At 47.5% G+C, this 13,509-nt stretch overlaps 1 protein-coding gene across 2 annotated transcripts in view; it reads left to right on the top strand.

Moving 5' to 3' along the window:
* The window catches only part of SNX30 (sorting nexin family member 30), a 95,678-nt gene that overhangs the window by 31,814 nt on the left and 50,355 nt on the right, over positions 1-13,509 (top strand). For both annotated transcript variants that reach the window (XM_069767104.1, XM_069767113.1), the window contains exons 2-4: positions 611-799; positions 1,413-1,523; positions 11,734-11,892. In XM_069767104.1, the coding sequence (XP_069623205.1) occupies positions 611-799; positions 1,413-1,523; positions 11,734-11,892 (459 nt within the window). The remainder of the gene's footprint in view (positions 1-610; positions 800-1,412; positions 1,524-11,733; positions 11,893-13,509) is intronic.

Genomic DNA, 13,509 nt, shown 5'->3' on the forward strand with positions numbered 1-13,509 from the left:
TTTGTGGCAATGGATAGAATAAAAAAGGGGGGGCAGTGTAATAGGAAGGGCAGACTATGACCCTGCATCCTTATGCTGCATTTACTGAAAGATTAGTGTGAACGAGTGTTCTTAAGAGCTCGTGTTTCATTGTAATCTTTTAGTGTAAACAGGCTGCCGATCATGCGTTGAATGAATGAAAGTCTCGTTCTTTGGGTGAAATGATCTGATTTGGCGTTTAAAAGATCCTCATTCTCGCCGGTGCATCATCCTGTGTAAATGGGCCTAGCACTGCCACAAACTATATGGCAGCCTATGTAAACAGCGTATTGAATAAGCTGCCGAAGGGTAAAGGTTTACGAATTGGTGACTATGTAGTGCCATTGGCCAGTCTGTGAAAACAGACCCTTAGAGACACTGCAGACCGCTCGTTGCCTGAGGCAAGATCTTGCCTCATAGCATATGTGGTCCTGCATATAACTAATTTTTTAGCTCTTTGTACTGTACATTCTGCTTACTCCTCACTGTGTCCACGGTAATTACAACCATTAACTAGATCTGTGCCACTTGTTTCTCACACACTTAAACAGTATGTCCTGATTTATTTTCCATTCCTTAATTTCTGCTGCAGGACCTTAGTTTGCCAAATGGTACCCCTGCGGACACATCAAGCCCAGCTTCTTCATCGTCACTTCTTAACCGGCTGCAGCTAGATGATGACATGGACGGCGAGACAAGGGACTTATTTGTTACAGTTGATGACCCAAAGAAACATGTGTGCACTATGGAAACCTATATAACGTACCGGGTTATGACGAAGGTAAATCTCTAAGTATGCTTTTATTGTGTATCTCTCTTCTGTGCATTCCTCAGGAAGAATATTACATTTTGCATGGATACTGGACAACCCCTTTAATGAGATTGTGAAGGTCAACTATCTTCTAAGACTGTCATCTTGCATGATCAGTGAAACATCAAGAAAATTATTCAAAGACCTGTCAATAGCAGTTTACGGTTTCTGCTTAAATTATTTGGGATTAATTTGCTTGATGACAGCGCTTTCATTGTTTCTGCTATAGAATGAATAATGTGACTTTGGTGTGAGCCAGCCACTACATTTATGCATAAAAAGGAACAAATAAAAAAAAAAAAATCTTAAAAGGTATTTCTAGCGTACATTTATGGAATATCACATGACACGCCATAACTTTACAGTAGTTGCAGGTCCTCCAAATAGGAAAGCAGGAACATGTCTCCCGCCAGCAGTGGTCAGAATTCCCATATTTTTTTTAAGTGACATTAGTCAGATAAGAGTAGAACTTCCTGACTAGAAATGCAAGGATGATAATGGACCATTAGCTAAACAACCAGAAACCACACAGCATTACCTATATTTTATTAATTTTTTTGTTAACTTTCTTTTCCTTTCAAAGACTACAAGATCCGAATTTGACCTTCCTGAGTATTCCATACGTCGACGGTACCAGGATTTTGATTGGATACGGAATAAACTTGAAGAAACCCAGCCTACTCACTTCATTCCCGTAGGTAGTATTGTACTGAGAGATATAGAATTATCGAAGTCTTTGATGTACCAGACTACAGCACTCTTATATTGATGTCCTATCATCCAGGATAGGTCGTCACTGTCCGATTGGTGGGGGTGCAGCTCTTGACACCACCACCGATCAGTTGTTACTGGTGCCAGCGGTGGCCAGATGTAATCGGTTACAGAGCTGCGCTGTATAGTTGGCACAGCGGGGAACTGCAGATCCATTCCTATTTTAAATAGGGGCAGATGTGCAGTTTTCCAGCCTTGACCAGTATACAGTTGACAGCTATACTGTGCAGCTCTGCAACTGATTGCATCCAACCACTGCCGGACAAGCTGATCTTTGAGAGTCTAGTACCCGCACCAATCTGATATTGATGACCTATCCTAAAGATATGCCATTTGTGTAAACGTACTGGACAGCATCTTTAACCCCTTCGCCACCTCGGGATTTTCAGTTTTGGTGTTTTTCGTATTTTGCTCCCTTTTCATCCCAGAGCCATAACTTTTTATTTTTCTGTCAATTTGGCCGTGTGAGTGCTTGCTTTTTGCAGGACAGCGCATATCGTGAAGAGGTTAAAAATACTATATATATAAAAAATTTAACTCTTTTTGCTTGCTTCAATAGTCTTTTTAGGAGACTTGAAGCTGCGATCATCTGATGGCTTGTGCCACACATAGCAGGGCTAAACCCTACTATGTGTAGCATAAATGATCATCTGCTGTGAACGCCGGCCACAGGTCGGCAGTCGTAGCAGATCTGCAATGACAACCAGTGCTGGCGCCGCCCCCATGACTGTAACTGGAATGACGTGGAAGGAATAAAGTTAGTTTTTTTCCCACACAGCGTTTGGCTAAGTGCAGGTGCCAGGCAAGTTAATAATAATGCTATTAACGTGCAGATTAACCCTATAGCAGGTCCATAGCATTTCTTTGGTAACAGGTTCCCTTTAAAGGAGTACTCTGAGAAATGTAATACAAATAAATAAAATAAAGTACATTTAAATACTTCAAATTTTACTTAATGCCTTTATTTAGCAAAAAAGTAATATTTTGACTCAAAGGTGCTGTACATGGGAATGGGTTGCATCCAAATCCCTTACAGTAGACAAGCTAACAAAGGTAGACTGGCACAGAGGGAGGAGGACCCTGCCTTTTGCGAGCTTACATTCTTCCCCATAATCCTGTAGGAGACAGTAGGTCGGGGTTGCAGCATCTCCAGTGGTGTTGAGGTGGCAGCGCGGTCATTGCAGGTTGTAAGCACATGTTCTAAATTTTTAAATATTCTAAATATTTATGGTTTGGTTTTCTGTAAATGTCAGGTTTCCATAATAGTTATTTGAAAAGCAAAAATATAATTTGTCAAATGAGGAACATTTTTAACTGTCTGTGTATTTTGGGATATTATTAAAGGAACCTGTCAGCATCAGTGTGCATAGTGCTATAATAATAGTAACCTACAGACAGTGTTAGGTCGGCGCCGTTATACTGATTAATACGATACCTGGGGTGATGAAATGCATCTTCTGGTTGTTTGTTAATCTTTATTTTTGGCCTGGGAAGGGGGGGGGTCTTCATGTGGTTCTCTGATTACATATTCATCTGTCTGGCTTATGACAGGTCACTGATCCCACATTGACCTGCCCCCTATTTTACATACTGTATATCTTATTTTTTGGAAAATAAATTACATTCATGATGCCTTCCGCCCATTTTGCTAGAGGAAAAAGGATGAATGTAATTTTTTTTTCTCCCCCAAACAATAAGATGTACAGTATGTAAAATATGGGCAGGTCACAGAGATCAGTGACCTGTCAGAAGCCACACAGATGACTACCTAATCAGAGAACCACATGAAGACCCCCTACAGTCCGCGTCTGAGCACAAGAATCTCATTAACTGAAAATTACAAATACAGAATAAACAACCACAAGACGGATTTCATCAACTTAACATATTAATCAGTATAACGGCGCTGACCTGACACTGTCTGTAGGTTACTGAGCACAATCCTGCTGACAGGATCCCTTTTAAATGCTATGAACACCCTAGCACTGATTTTGCTTCCTAAATGATTTTCATTAAAATTTCCTACCATTTTATTACTGTAAAGACTGTATAATCCCTTCACATAGCTAGCTGTTCTGCAGCTTCCAACATCGATCCAGAAGCCAAACTTGCTTGTTTTGTGCCAATTCTGAGATCCTCTCCGTCTGTCAGTGTTGGAGAAGAGGTTCTCAGGGGGCTGTAGAAATGGTTATCTCTTAACAAATAAAGTTGTGCATGAAGTAGTATTCCCCATTTGGATGCTTATGGCATGTCCATTGGATTTTTCTGGTAGATGATAGTTCATCTCTGGGATCCTCTCCCATATCTAAAACAGAGGGGCCATGATTCTGTGGCCACTATGAATAGCTGAGCACCGCTTCCATTGAAGTGACTAAAGAGAGCTGTGCATGCGTAATCATTTCTTCATTTACAGTGTCTAGGGTAGTAATGAACCTTTTTAGAGACCAAGTGCCCAAACTGCTATGCAAAATCCTCTTATTTATCGTAACGTATCAACATCACAAATTAACCTGAATATTGAGGTTTTCTCTATCGCCTTTCATTGGGGGACACAGGAACCATGGGGTGTATGCTGCTGCCACTAGGAGGCTGACACTATGCAAATAAAAAAGTTAGCTCCTCCTCTGCAGTGTACACCCTACCGACAGGAAGTAGGATATCCAGTTTAGCTTAGTGTCAGTAGGAGGTGGACACGGGTCTTTCATTAGACCCTTATCTACCTCAATGTGCGTCGTTTCTTTTCAGGTTTCCGGAGGGATACAGGGTGAACAGTCACACCTGTACTCCCACAATACGGACTATGAGTACGGCGTGTACTGCCACCCCGTATCCTCATAGATCCCTCTCCAGGACCAAGATCCTAGCACACAAGCGTGCTCAGAAGTCCGGTCCTGGCTCCGTCCCCCACCCACTCGCCCACCAGAGCCTGTCGGTTGGAGGAGACGAGGTCGTCCATCAGCTCCCTGGACGTCTGATATCTTCCCCGGATTGAGGTTAGTCAGAACGGCGTGGGATATTTTAGGTGAGTATTCCACATACCCCCCCCATGCTGTTCCGCCTGAGAGCCTCCACTAATCCGGGGTGGTCACTGGAGCAGTCCTAGTTCAGTGCTGCGCAGTTTTTCCCCAGGCTGCCTTGGCCTGGTTGGCGCCTTATTGGCCCCACGCGTGGCAGCCGCGCTACTTTGGTGGCCGCATCTCTGAGCCTGGCTTATAGGTAACCACGCTTCCTTTTTCCTGCCGCACTGTGTTCTGACGCTGCGCCGCGGCCGTGCCCGCGCCATTTCCTCCCCCGGCGCTGCCCCCTTTCTGGCAGCCGCATCGGCTTCCTCCTGCAGCCGCACACAGCGTGGCTGCCTTGCAGGCAGCCGCGCCGCTTTCTTGTGGCCGCACTTTCTCTCCCGCAGCGGCGGCCTTGCAGGCAACAGCGCCGCCTTCTCCTGCGGCCGCGCTGCGCCTGTATTTGCAAGGTCACCGCACCGTTTTTTCCCGACAACCGCGTACCTCCCCGGCGGCCGCCGGCCCCAAATTTAGGCCCCGGCTTCTTCTGGGGCCTACTTCCGGCGCCGCGTCTCCTCACTTTCTTTCCCTCAGGCGGGCTTTTCTCCCGCCTGGCTTTCATCGGCGAGCTCCGCCCCCGGCGCCATCTTGGTGCACCTGGCCTGGAGGTTAGCCCCGCCCACTTTTTCCTGCGCCCCTGAAAGGGTTTTTTCGGCATCAGGACCACCTGGCGCTGGCTCCTCAAAGCGCATAGCCTGGCGTCCTCATCCCTTGCGGTTCAGCATTGCAGCCGATCCCGGACAGAAGAGTGTCCCAGAAGTCTGCTTTGTCTGCCTGCACCCCTGCGTTAAGGACCATCGACATCATGGAGTGCAGCTTTCCATCCATCACCTGTTGTGAGTAGCTCTGATGCAGACTGACTCTCTCCTCTGCTTTCCTGTCCCCTAACCTTCTGGCTTCTTCAGGGGTTCCTTCGCCATGTCTAATCTTAAGGGAAGTCGCTTTTGTCCTCCCTCTTCTGGCTTAGTCTAACACTTTGCGTGTTCACCTTAGGCCCACCGCAGCGTCTGCCGTGAGTACCTCTGCACCGCAGACTGATACTCTCCCCTTCTGATTTTTTTCCTCGGACCCGTTCGGTCTAATTTTAAGGGAGGTCGCTTCCGACCTCCTACCTTTTCTCAGGCAGGCCTGCAGCAACCCACATTATGCTCACCGCCCAGGACCCCCCCCTGCTGCTCCGCCTCAGAGCAAAGTCCCCATCCTCTCTGTCTCTATCAGTAGCGGATCTCACACGGGTGTCCCAGATCCTTGTGTCCGTGCCTGATCGGTTGCCCCTGCAGACTTCCGTAGTAGCCAGCGGGTCGCAAGAAGCTCCGTCCAAGTCTTCTAATACAGGCCGCGAAAGATCCAGACAGGAACGCCGGTCTGAGTTCTCTTCTTGGTCCATTTCGCCCCACGGTCCTTCTCTGTGGTCGACTTCCCCCTGGTCTTTCCCCCCGGAGTCAGGCGAGGCTTTCTCTGATGCGCCTTCAGAGGATAATTTGGGTCCGGATTCGAACCAAATCGCTAACATGAGGGATATGGTTCAAAGCCTCATTGGAGCGACCAATCAGACCTGTGGCATCAAAGATTCCTCTACGAAACCCGCAGATCAGGCGGTTTCGTTTAGACGGTCTAAACTACCTCCCAAGGTATTTGCTCCTCATCCTGAATTCGAGGAGCGTCTGGCCAGAGAAAGAGCGAATTCGACCAGACGTTCTCAAGGAGACAAGCGTCTTGGAGTCTCATGTCGCTTTCCTCCGGATCTCATTGCCAACCAGAATGAGAGGCGTTAGAGAACGACCTCTCCCCCTGGGGATCCGTCGGCTGCTAGACTTGCCACCAACACAGTCCTTACGCTGTCCGGTGGGGCGGCTCTGAAAGATTCCATCGATATGATCATGGAATCCTTCGTGAAGTCGGCTTTCGAAACTGCCGCATCATCCCAATGCCCGGCTTTGGCTTCCACTTGGGTTTCGAAGTCTGTATCCGAGGGGCTAAACAACTCCATTGGGGCATTCAAGCTGGAGCTCCATCAGGCCGGCTGGCGGAACTTGCCACCCAGATTACTCACGCCGGGGAATAATTTGGTCCCTGGACGTCGTGTCTTCTGCCGCATAGGCGCCCAGTAATGTTGTTGCCAGCCGTCGCACCGTTTTGGCTCAAGAGTCATCAAAGAAGTCCCTTACGAGCCTGCCTTTTAAAGGTTCACGTCCTTTCAGTTCCAAGCTGGACCAAATTATTAAGGACGCCACTGGCGGCACCAGTCCCCTTCTCCAGACCTCGCCTACTTCCCCTTAGGCGGCTACTTCGGTCTTTTCGACCTTTTTCGTAAGTTTTGCGGCATCAGATCCTTCTTCGCATCAGCAGAGGCCACAGGCACGTTAAAAGAAGAAGGTATTCTTCGACTCACTCTTTCCTGGTGTGCCCGCTACTCCTAAGGTGGATTCTCCAGGTCCTGGACTGGAAGTTCCACCTAGGCATGACCCACGACTAGACCCCAGCCCGTTTCTCAGGCTGGGCAACCGTCTTCTGTTCCTCAGGGACGTCTGGGTCTCCTCAGTAGAGGATGCATGGGCCAGGGCACTTGTATCCTCTAGATACAAAATCTTAATTTCACTGTCCTGGGATCGTTGTCTTCGAATCCCAACCTCCAAGAGACCCCGCTCTGGTCCCGGGTTTCTTTAGAGCCATTGTTTCCCTCCTTAAATCCGGGGTAATCGTTCCCGTCCCAGAACAGGAACGGTTCAACAGTTCACAGGCTTCTCTTCGAATCTTTTTGTACTGACAGAGGACGACAAGGTTCGTCCTAGTCCGGATCTCAATTTGCTGAACAGGAAGTTTCGTCAGAGACACTTCAGGATGATATTACCTCGTTCAGTAATCGCTTCCATGGAGGCTCAGGAATTTCGGCTTCAGGCTCCCGAAAGTCTATCCACCTTTCCCGACATTCTAGCCGTTGCAGGTGGCTCGTCAATAGGAAGAAGTTCCGTCTTGTTAAGCGCCTCGTATCTCCGGGCATGTTCTTCGACACTTGTCGGACCAGAGTCTTCCTTCCCGAAGACAGGATATCCCTCCTTTGTCAGGAAGTTCGCTTGCTCCTGGGTTTTCGGCTCCCCTCCTTTCCGATGGGCCTTAAAGGTCCTAAGGTTAGTTGCAACATCGGAAGCAATTTTACCTTCGCCGTTTCATTCAAGACTTCTTCAGCAGGCTATTCTATCACAGGGGACATGTCTGTCTTCTCCCTGCATCGTCCGATCCGGTTTTTCTGGGTCAAACGGTTCCTCGACTGGTGGCCGAGGTCACTTCTCTTATGCCAGAGTGGATCCTTCACAGCATATCCTTCCTTCCAGTTCCCTGGCAGGTGGTGACGACGGACGCCGGCCCGCTCGGCGGAGCGCGGGGCTTTGCCTCCTGTTCTTTCAGGGTTGTTGGTCGGCGCAGGAGTCCTCTTTGCCGATCAATGTCCTCGAGTTCAGGATCATCTTTCTGTCTTTCCTTCACTGGGTAAGGATTCTCAGCAGCCTGCCAATTCGAATCCAGACAATGACACACCAGTGGCATGTCTACCACCAGGGGTGGACTTGGCGTTCTCTGGCCTCGGCCGAGATTCCAGGATCCTCCTTTGGACAGAGGCAACGGTCCTGGTGAGCTCTGCAGTGCATGTCCCCGGCGTGGACATTTAGGCCGCGAGGGCCTCGCGGCAGGGGAATGGCCCTTCAGGAGGTTTCCTATCGGATTGCTCTTCCATGGGGGACTCCAGTGGTGGACCTCATGGCGTCCTGATTGAACAGGAAGGCCCCTCGGGTCGGCCCAGGGTCCCGTGATCCTCTCGCAGTGGTGTCACTCTGGCCATTCCTTGGTTGCAGTTCGTGCTCCCCTATCGGTTCCCACGCCTTCCCTTGCTTTCCAAGCTGTCGAAAAAAGATCAAGGCTGGATGGGTGCCGGTCATTCTGATCGTCCCAGATTGGCCCAGGAGATCTTGATTTGCAGACATCGTCAATCTTCTCGCGGACACCCCGGGTGCCTTCCCAACGGACCCGATCTACTGTCCCAGGGTCCATTCTGCCACCCGAATTATCGGTCGCTCAGTTTAACGGCGTGGCTGTGGACTCCACAGTTCTAAGAGCGTCCGGTCTTTCGGCCCAGATGGGTCACTCTATAATCCAGGCTGGGAAGCCTTCGTCTTCTTCCAGGATCTACTATCGTACCTGGAAGGCTTACTTTCGTTGATGCGGGTCCAACCGCTTTTCACCTATGTCCTTTTTCCCTGCCTTCCATTTGGTTTTCCTTCAGGCAGGACTGGATTCGGGCTTTGCTCTGTTCCCTAAAGGGCCAGGTTCCTGCGCTCTTCTTCCCTTTTAAGAAGACGTTATCTTCTCAGCCACAGGTTGACCTTACTTCAAGTAGTAGCCCACGCGGTCCCTCCGTACAGGGCCTCTGTGGATTCATGGGGTTTAAAGGTTGTGTTGGTTGTTCTTAGGGGTTCTCCCCTTTGAGCCTTTCAGGGAGTTTTCCCTGTCAGTTCTATCTCGGAAGGTGGCTTTTCTCAGGTCTATCCCTTCGATCCGCCGCGTTTTTGAGTTGGCGGCCATTTCTTGCCAACCTTCTTTCTTGATTTTCCACCAGGACAAGGTGGTCCCAGGCCTCCACCTTCCTTCCTTTTTCGAGGTGGTTTTCATCTTTCCACCTCAACGAGGACATCGTTCTACCTTCCTTTTGTCCAGCTCCGACTCATCCTCTGGAGCGATCGTTGAACAGGCTGGGCCTCGTCAGGGCAGTGAGGATCTCCCTGGCTAACACGGCTGCTTTCTGAAAGATGGATTCTCTTTTCGCCATCCCTGATGGCGTGCGTAGAGGTCTGCTGGCTTCCAAGGCGACTATTGCTCGCTCTATCAGAACGGCTATTTTGGAAGCTTACCGGGTCAAGAACAAGAGTGCCCCCTCCTGAGAAAGGCTCACTCTACCCGGGCAGTCGGCGCTTCCAGTGCGGTACGTCATGGGGCCTTCGCCGACGACTTTGCAAAGCGGCTACCTGGTCTTCCATCTACACGTTTCGCCGAACTACGGCGGACTCCAGCCTGGGCAGAAGGATCCTGCAGGCGGCAGTGGTGAGTCCTCGGACTTGATGGAAGTCTGTTTTTTCCCACCCCAGGGACTGCTTTGGGACGTCCCATGGTTCCTGTGTCCCCCAATGAAAGGCGATAGAGAAAACAGGATTTTTGGTTGCTTACCGTAAAATCTGTTTCTCGGAGCCTTCATTGGGGGACACAGCACCCTCCCAGGTTGAACAGCTCTGTTTACCGTTTACGTTTGAGTTCTTTGAACACTCTTTGAGTGTTTGAAACTGTTAATCTATGGAGCGCCGTGGAATTTGTTGGCGCTATGTAGATAAAGTTTATTATTATTATATTATTATTCTTTCTCTTTTACACGTTGCTTCTCCTACTGCTTTCTCACTAACTGAATATCCTACTTCCTGTCGGTAGGGTGTACACTGCAGAGGAGGAGCTAACTTTTTTATTTGCATAGTGTCAGCCTCCTAGTGGCAGCAGCATACACCCCATGGTTCCTGTGTCCCCCAATGAAGGCTCCGAGAAACAGATTTTACGGTAAGCAACCAAAAATCCTGTTTTTGTCCCCTTACTTGTATAATGACCCCCATGCTGATATAACATCCCCCAATGCTGGTCAACTTCCATTCTTTCCAGCGCATTTTAAAAAGAAACAAACAATTCTACTCGCCTTCCCCGCTCCCACACACTGGTGTCTCTTCTGTAGTGCGTAGCTGAGTTCGACGTGACGGGACGGGCAGCTCATGACATCACTGGCAATCCGACGTCCGCTGCCAGCCTCTGATTGGCCTGCGGATCTCTGCACCACAATACATGTCACCTGAATGTGAGTCCCTGGACGTACATCCGTGTGAAATTGACCTTGGCGGGCTCCCCTGCTGCACAGGTGCTGTCACTCCCTCTGCCACCACTATCGTTACGCCTCTGGAAAGATGGGGTGATGGCATGGGTGCCCACAGAGTGGGCTCTGAATGTCCCCTTTGGCATGCATGCCATAGGTTCGCCATCATTGGTCTAGGGGGTTATCTATCATACATTGATAGCAAATTCTTTGGATAAGCCAGACATGTCTAAGATGGGAATACCCCTCAAGGATCCAAAAACTTTTATTAACAGATTATCATTTTTTCAACTTGGTTGGCATTGTTTACATATAAAACTATTACTAGCAATATTTTAATAAAAACTTTCTAAGCCTATATGCCCATGTTGCGGATTTCTGTGTGGATTTTTCCGCTCAGTTTTTGAAAAATCCGCAGTTAGAACGCATTGCGTTTTACCTGCGGTGTTTGTGCGGATTCCACCTGCGGTTTTACACCTGCGGATTCCTATTGAGGAGCAGGTGTAAAATGCTGCAGAATCCGCACAAAGAATTGACATGCTGTGGAAAATAACCCGCGTTTCCGCTCGGAATTTTCTGCAGCATGGGCACTGCGGATTTTGTTCTCGATAGGTTTATATGGTACTGTACAACGCATGGAAAACTGCTGCATATCCGCAGGCAAATCCACAACGTGTGCACATACCCTAAAAATTTTTTTTTTTTTTTTTTTTGGGTGGAGAGGGGGACTTGGTGACACTTCGAAGCATACATAGTACGCCTCTTATGCCAGGAAGCGTACAACTGGCTTCAGTGGAGCAATGATGTGGGTGAAGAACGCCACTCGCATGTGTCAGGTTTGTAGAGAGTTGGCGATAGTGCCCACAGGGGCGCGATAACATGTGAGAGCCAATTAGTCTGAGGAAAACCGTGCCCCATCGACTAGTCAAATGCCTAATTGGCTTATGAAACTCAGTCTATAAAGCCATTTTTTTTTTTTTTTTTTAAATGGGTATATGTTTTTTTTAAACACAATAGAGGGCTGGTTAGGCAGGGTATTTAGCAACTAATAGTTTAATGCGGGTGGTTTGGGCATGGGGGATCTGTCAGGTTCCCTTTTAAGGCTGAATTGTATGGTGTTTCATAAATCATAAAGCGGTTTATCGTAAACTGAAGATGTGGTTTGTTCTTCATTTCAGCCTCTTCCAGAGAAATTTGTTGTTAAAGGTGTTGTAGATCGGTTTTCAGAAGAGTTTGTGGAAACCAGAAGAAGGGCATTGGACAAGTTTCTCAAGAGGATTGCCGACCATCCAGTACTCTCCTTCAATGAGCACTTCAATGTGTTTCTTACTTCTAAGGTTAGCCCAATGACGTATTGCTAGTTGTGAAAAACATTCAATTTTATTGATCAAATTTGCCTTACTGATTCCTTTAGGTATAAAATATCACTATATATGTAGAATGATCTCCCTTTTATGCAATGACTAATCTAGTTAAAACATTTTTTGTGTGTGGCATTAAGAGGACAAGTGTAAACCAATGCCATTTTTCCACAATGGAACAAAGCTGTTTACTCCAACCTCCACTCCCCAAACCTTTTGGTACCCACATTTGTTGGGCCCTGGCTCTTCTACATTAACGAACCTCAGAGTTCCCACATTAAGCAACCCCATTTCCCATTGAAACATGTTCTAGAATTGTAAAAAAAGTTAGTTTGTCAAGCTAATTTCCTCATAGATTAACCACTTTGACATGGGCCTTAAAGGGAACCTGTCACCTGAATGTGGCGGGACCGGTTTTTGGTCATATGGGTGGAGTTTTTGGGTGTTTGATTCACCCCTTCCTTTAATAATACGCACATGTCTGAATCCCCCTGCTTGGTGCAGGCTCCATCACTGAGCCCGCAACTTTCCAGGCACATGACAGCTGATCTATACAACTGACATGTGCCTGCAACAGCTGCGGGAGGAATCGTGATCCACCTGCGGCTGTTAATTAATTGAATGCCGCTTTCCATCTCTGACAGCAGCATTTAACTCGCACTTACAGGAAGCTTGTCACTGGCTCCGTCCGTAGGTGACCCTGTCTCATGATCACGGATCACCGATGGGTTGGCATTACAACCAGAATTTTGCAGCAGACCTCTATGGTTGTCATTGCCAGATTGAGCGCCACCCAGTGGTCGGCGCTCATAGCAAGTGAGCATTTCTGCTACACACAGGTGATCTGATCATCGCCTGTGTGTAGCAGAGGTGATCAAAGTACTGCAGATTCTAGTCTCCTATGGTGACTATTGAAGTTCAAATCACCCCCCCTTTCGCCCCATTCAAAATAAAACCTTAACAAAAATCTAATATACTCACATTTGCAATCGCCCAATCTGTAAAAAAAAATAATTAACCCGATCGTTAAACAGTGTAACGAGAAAAAAATTAACGCCAGAATTACGTGTTTTTTTTTGTGTTTCTGCTACATTGCAATAACGGGCGATCAAAACATTGTATCGACACCAAAATTGTATCAAAAACTTAAGCTCGGCGCACAAAAAATAAGCCCTCACACGGCCCCAGATCATGCAAAATGAAGACGTTACAGGTCTTGGAAAATGGCGCCTTTTTTTTTCCCATATAACAAATTTTGGATTTTCTTTTTCACCACTTAGATAAAAAGGAACCTATGCATTTTTGGTGTCTATGAACTCGTAATAAGCTGGAAAATCATAATGGCAGGTCAGCTTTAGCATTTAGTGAACCTAGCAAAAAAGCCAAGCAAAAAACAAGTTTGGGATTGCACTTTTTTTTTTTGCAATTTCACCGCACTTGAAATTTTTTTTCACGTTTTCTACTACACAATATGGTAAAACCAATGGTGTCATTCAAAAGTAAAACTCGTCCCCCAAAAAATTAGCCCTCACATGGCCATATTGATGGAAGATTAAAAAAAGTTATGGCTCTGGGAAGGAGGGGAGCTAAAAA

This window comes from Ranitomeya imitator, chromosome 1 (assembly GCF_032444005.1).
Source record: "Ranitomeya imitator isolate aRanImi1 chromosome 1, aRanImi1.pri, whole genome shotgun sequence".
Lineage (NCBI taxonomy): Eukaryota > Metazoa > Chordata > Amphibia > Anura > Dendrobatidae > Ranitomeya > Ranitomeya imitator.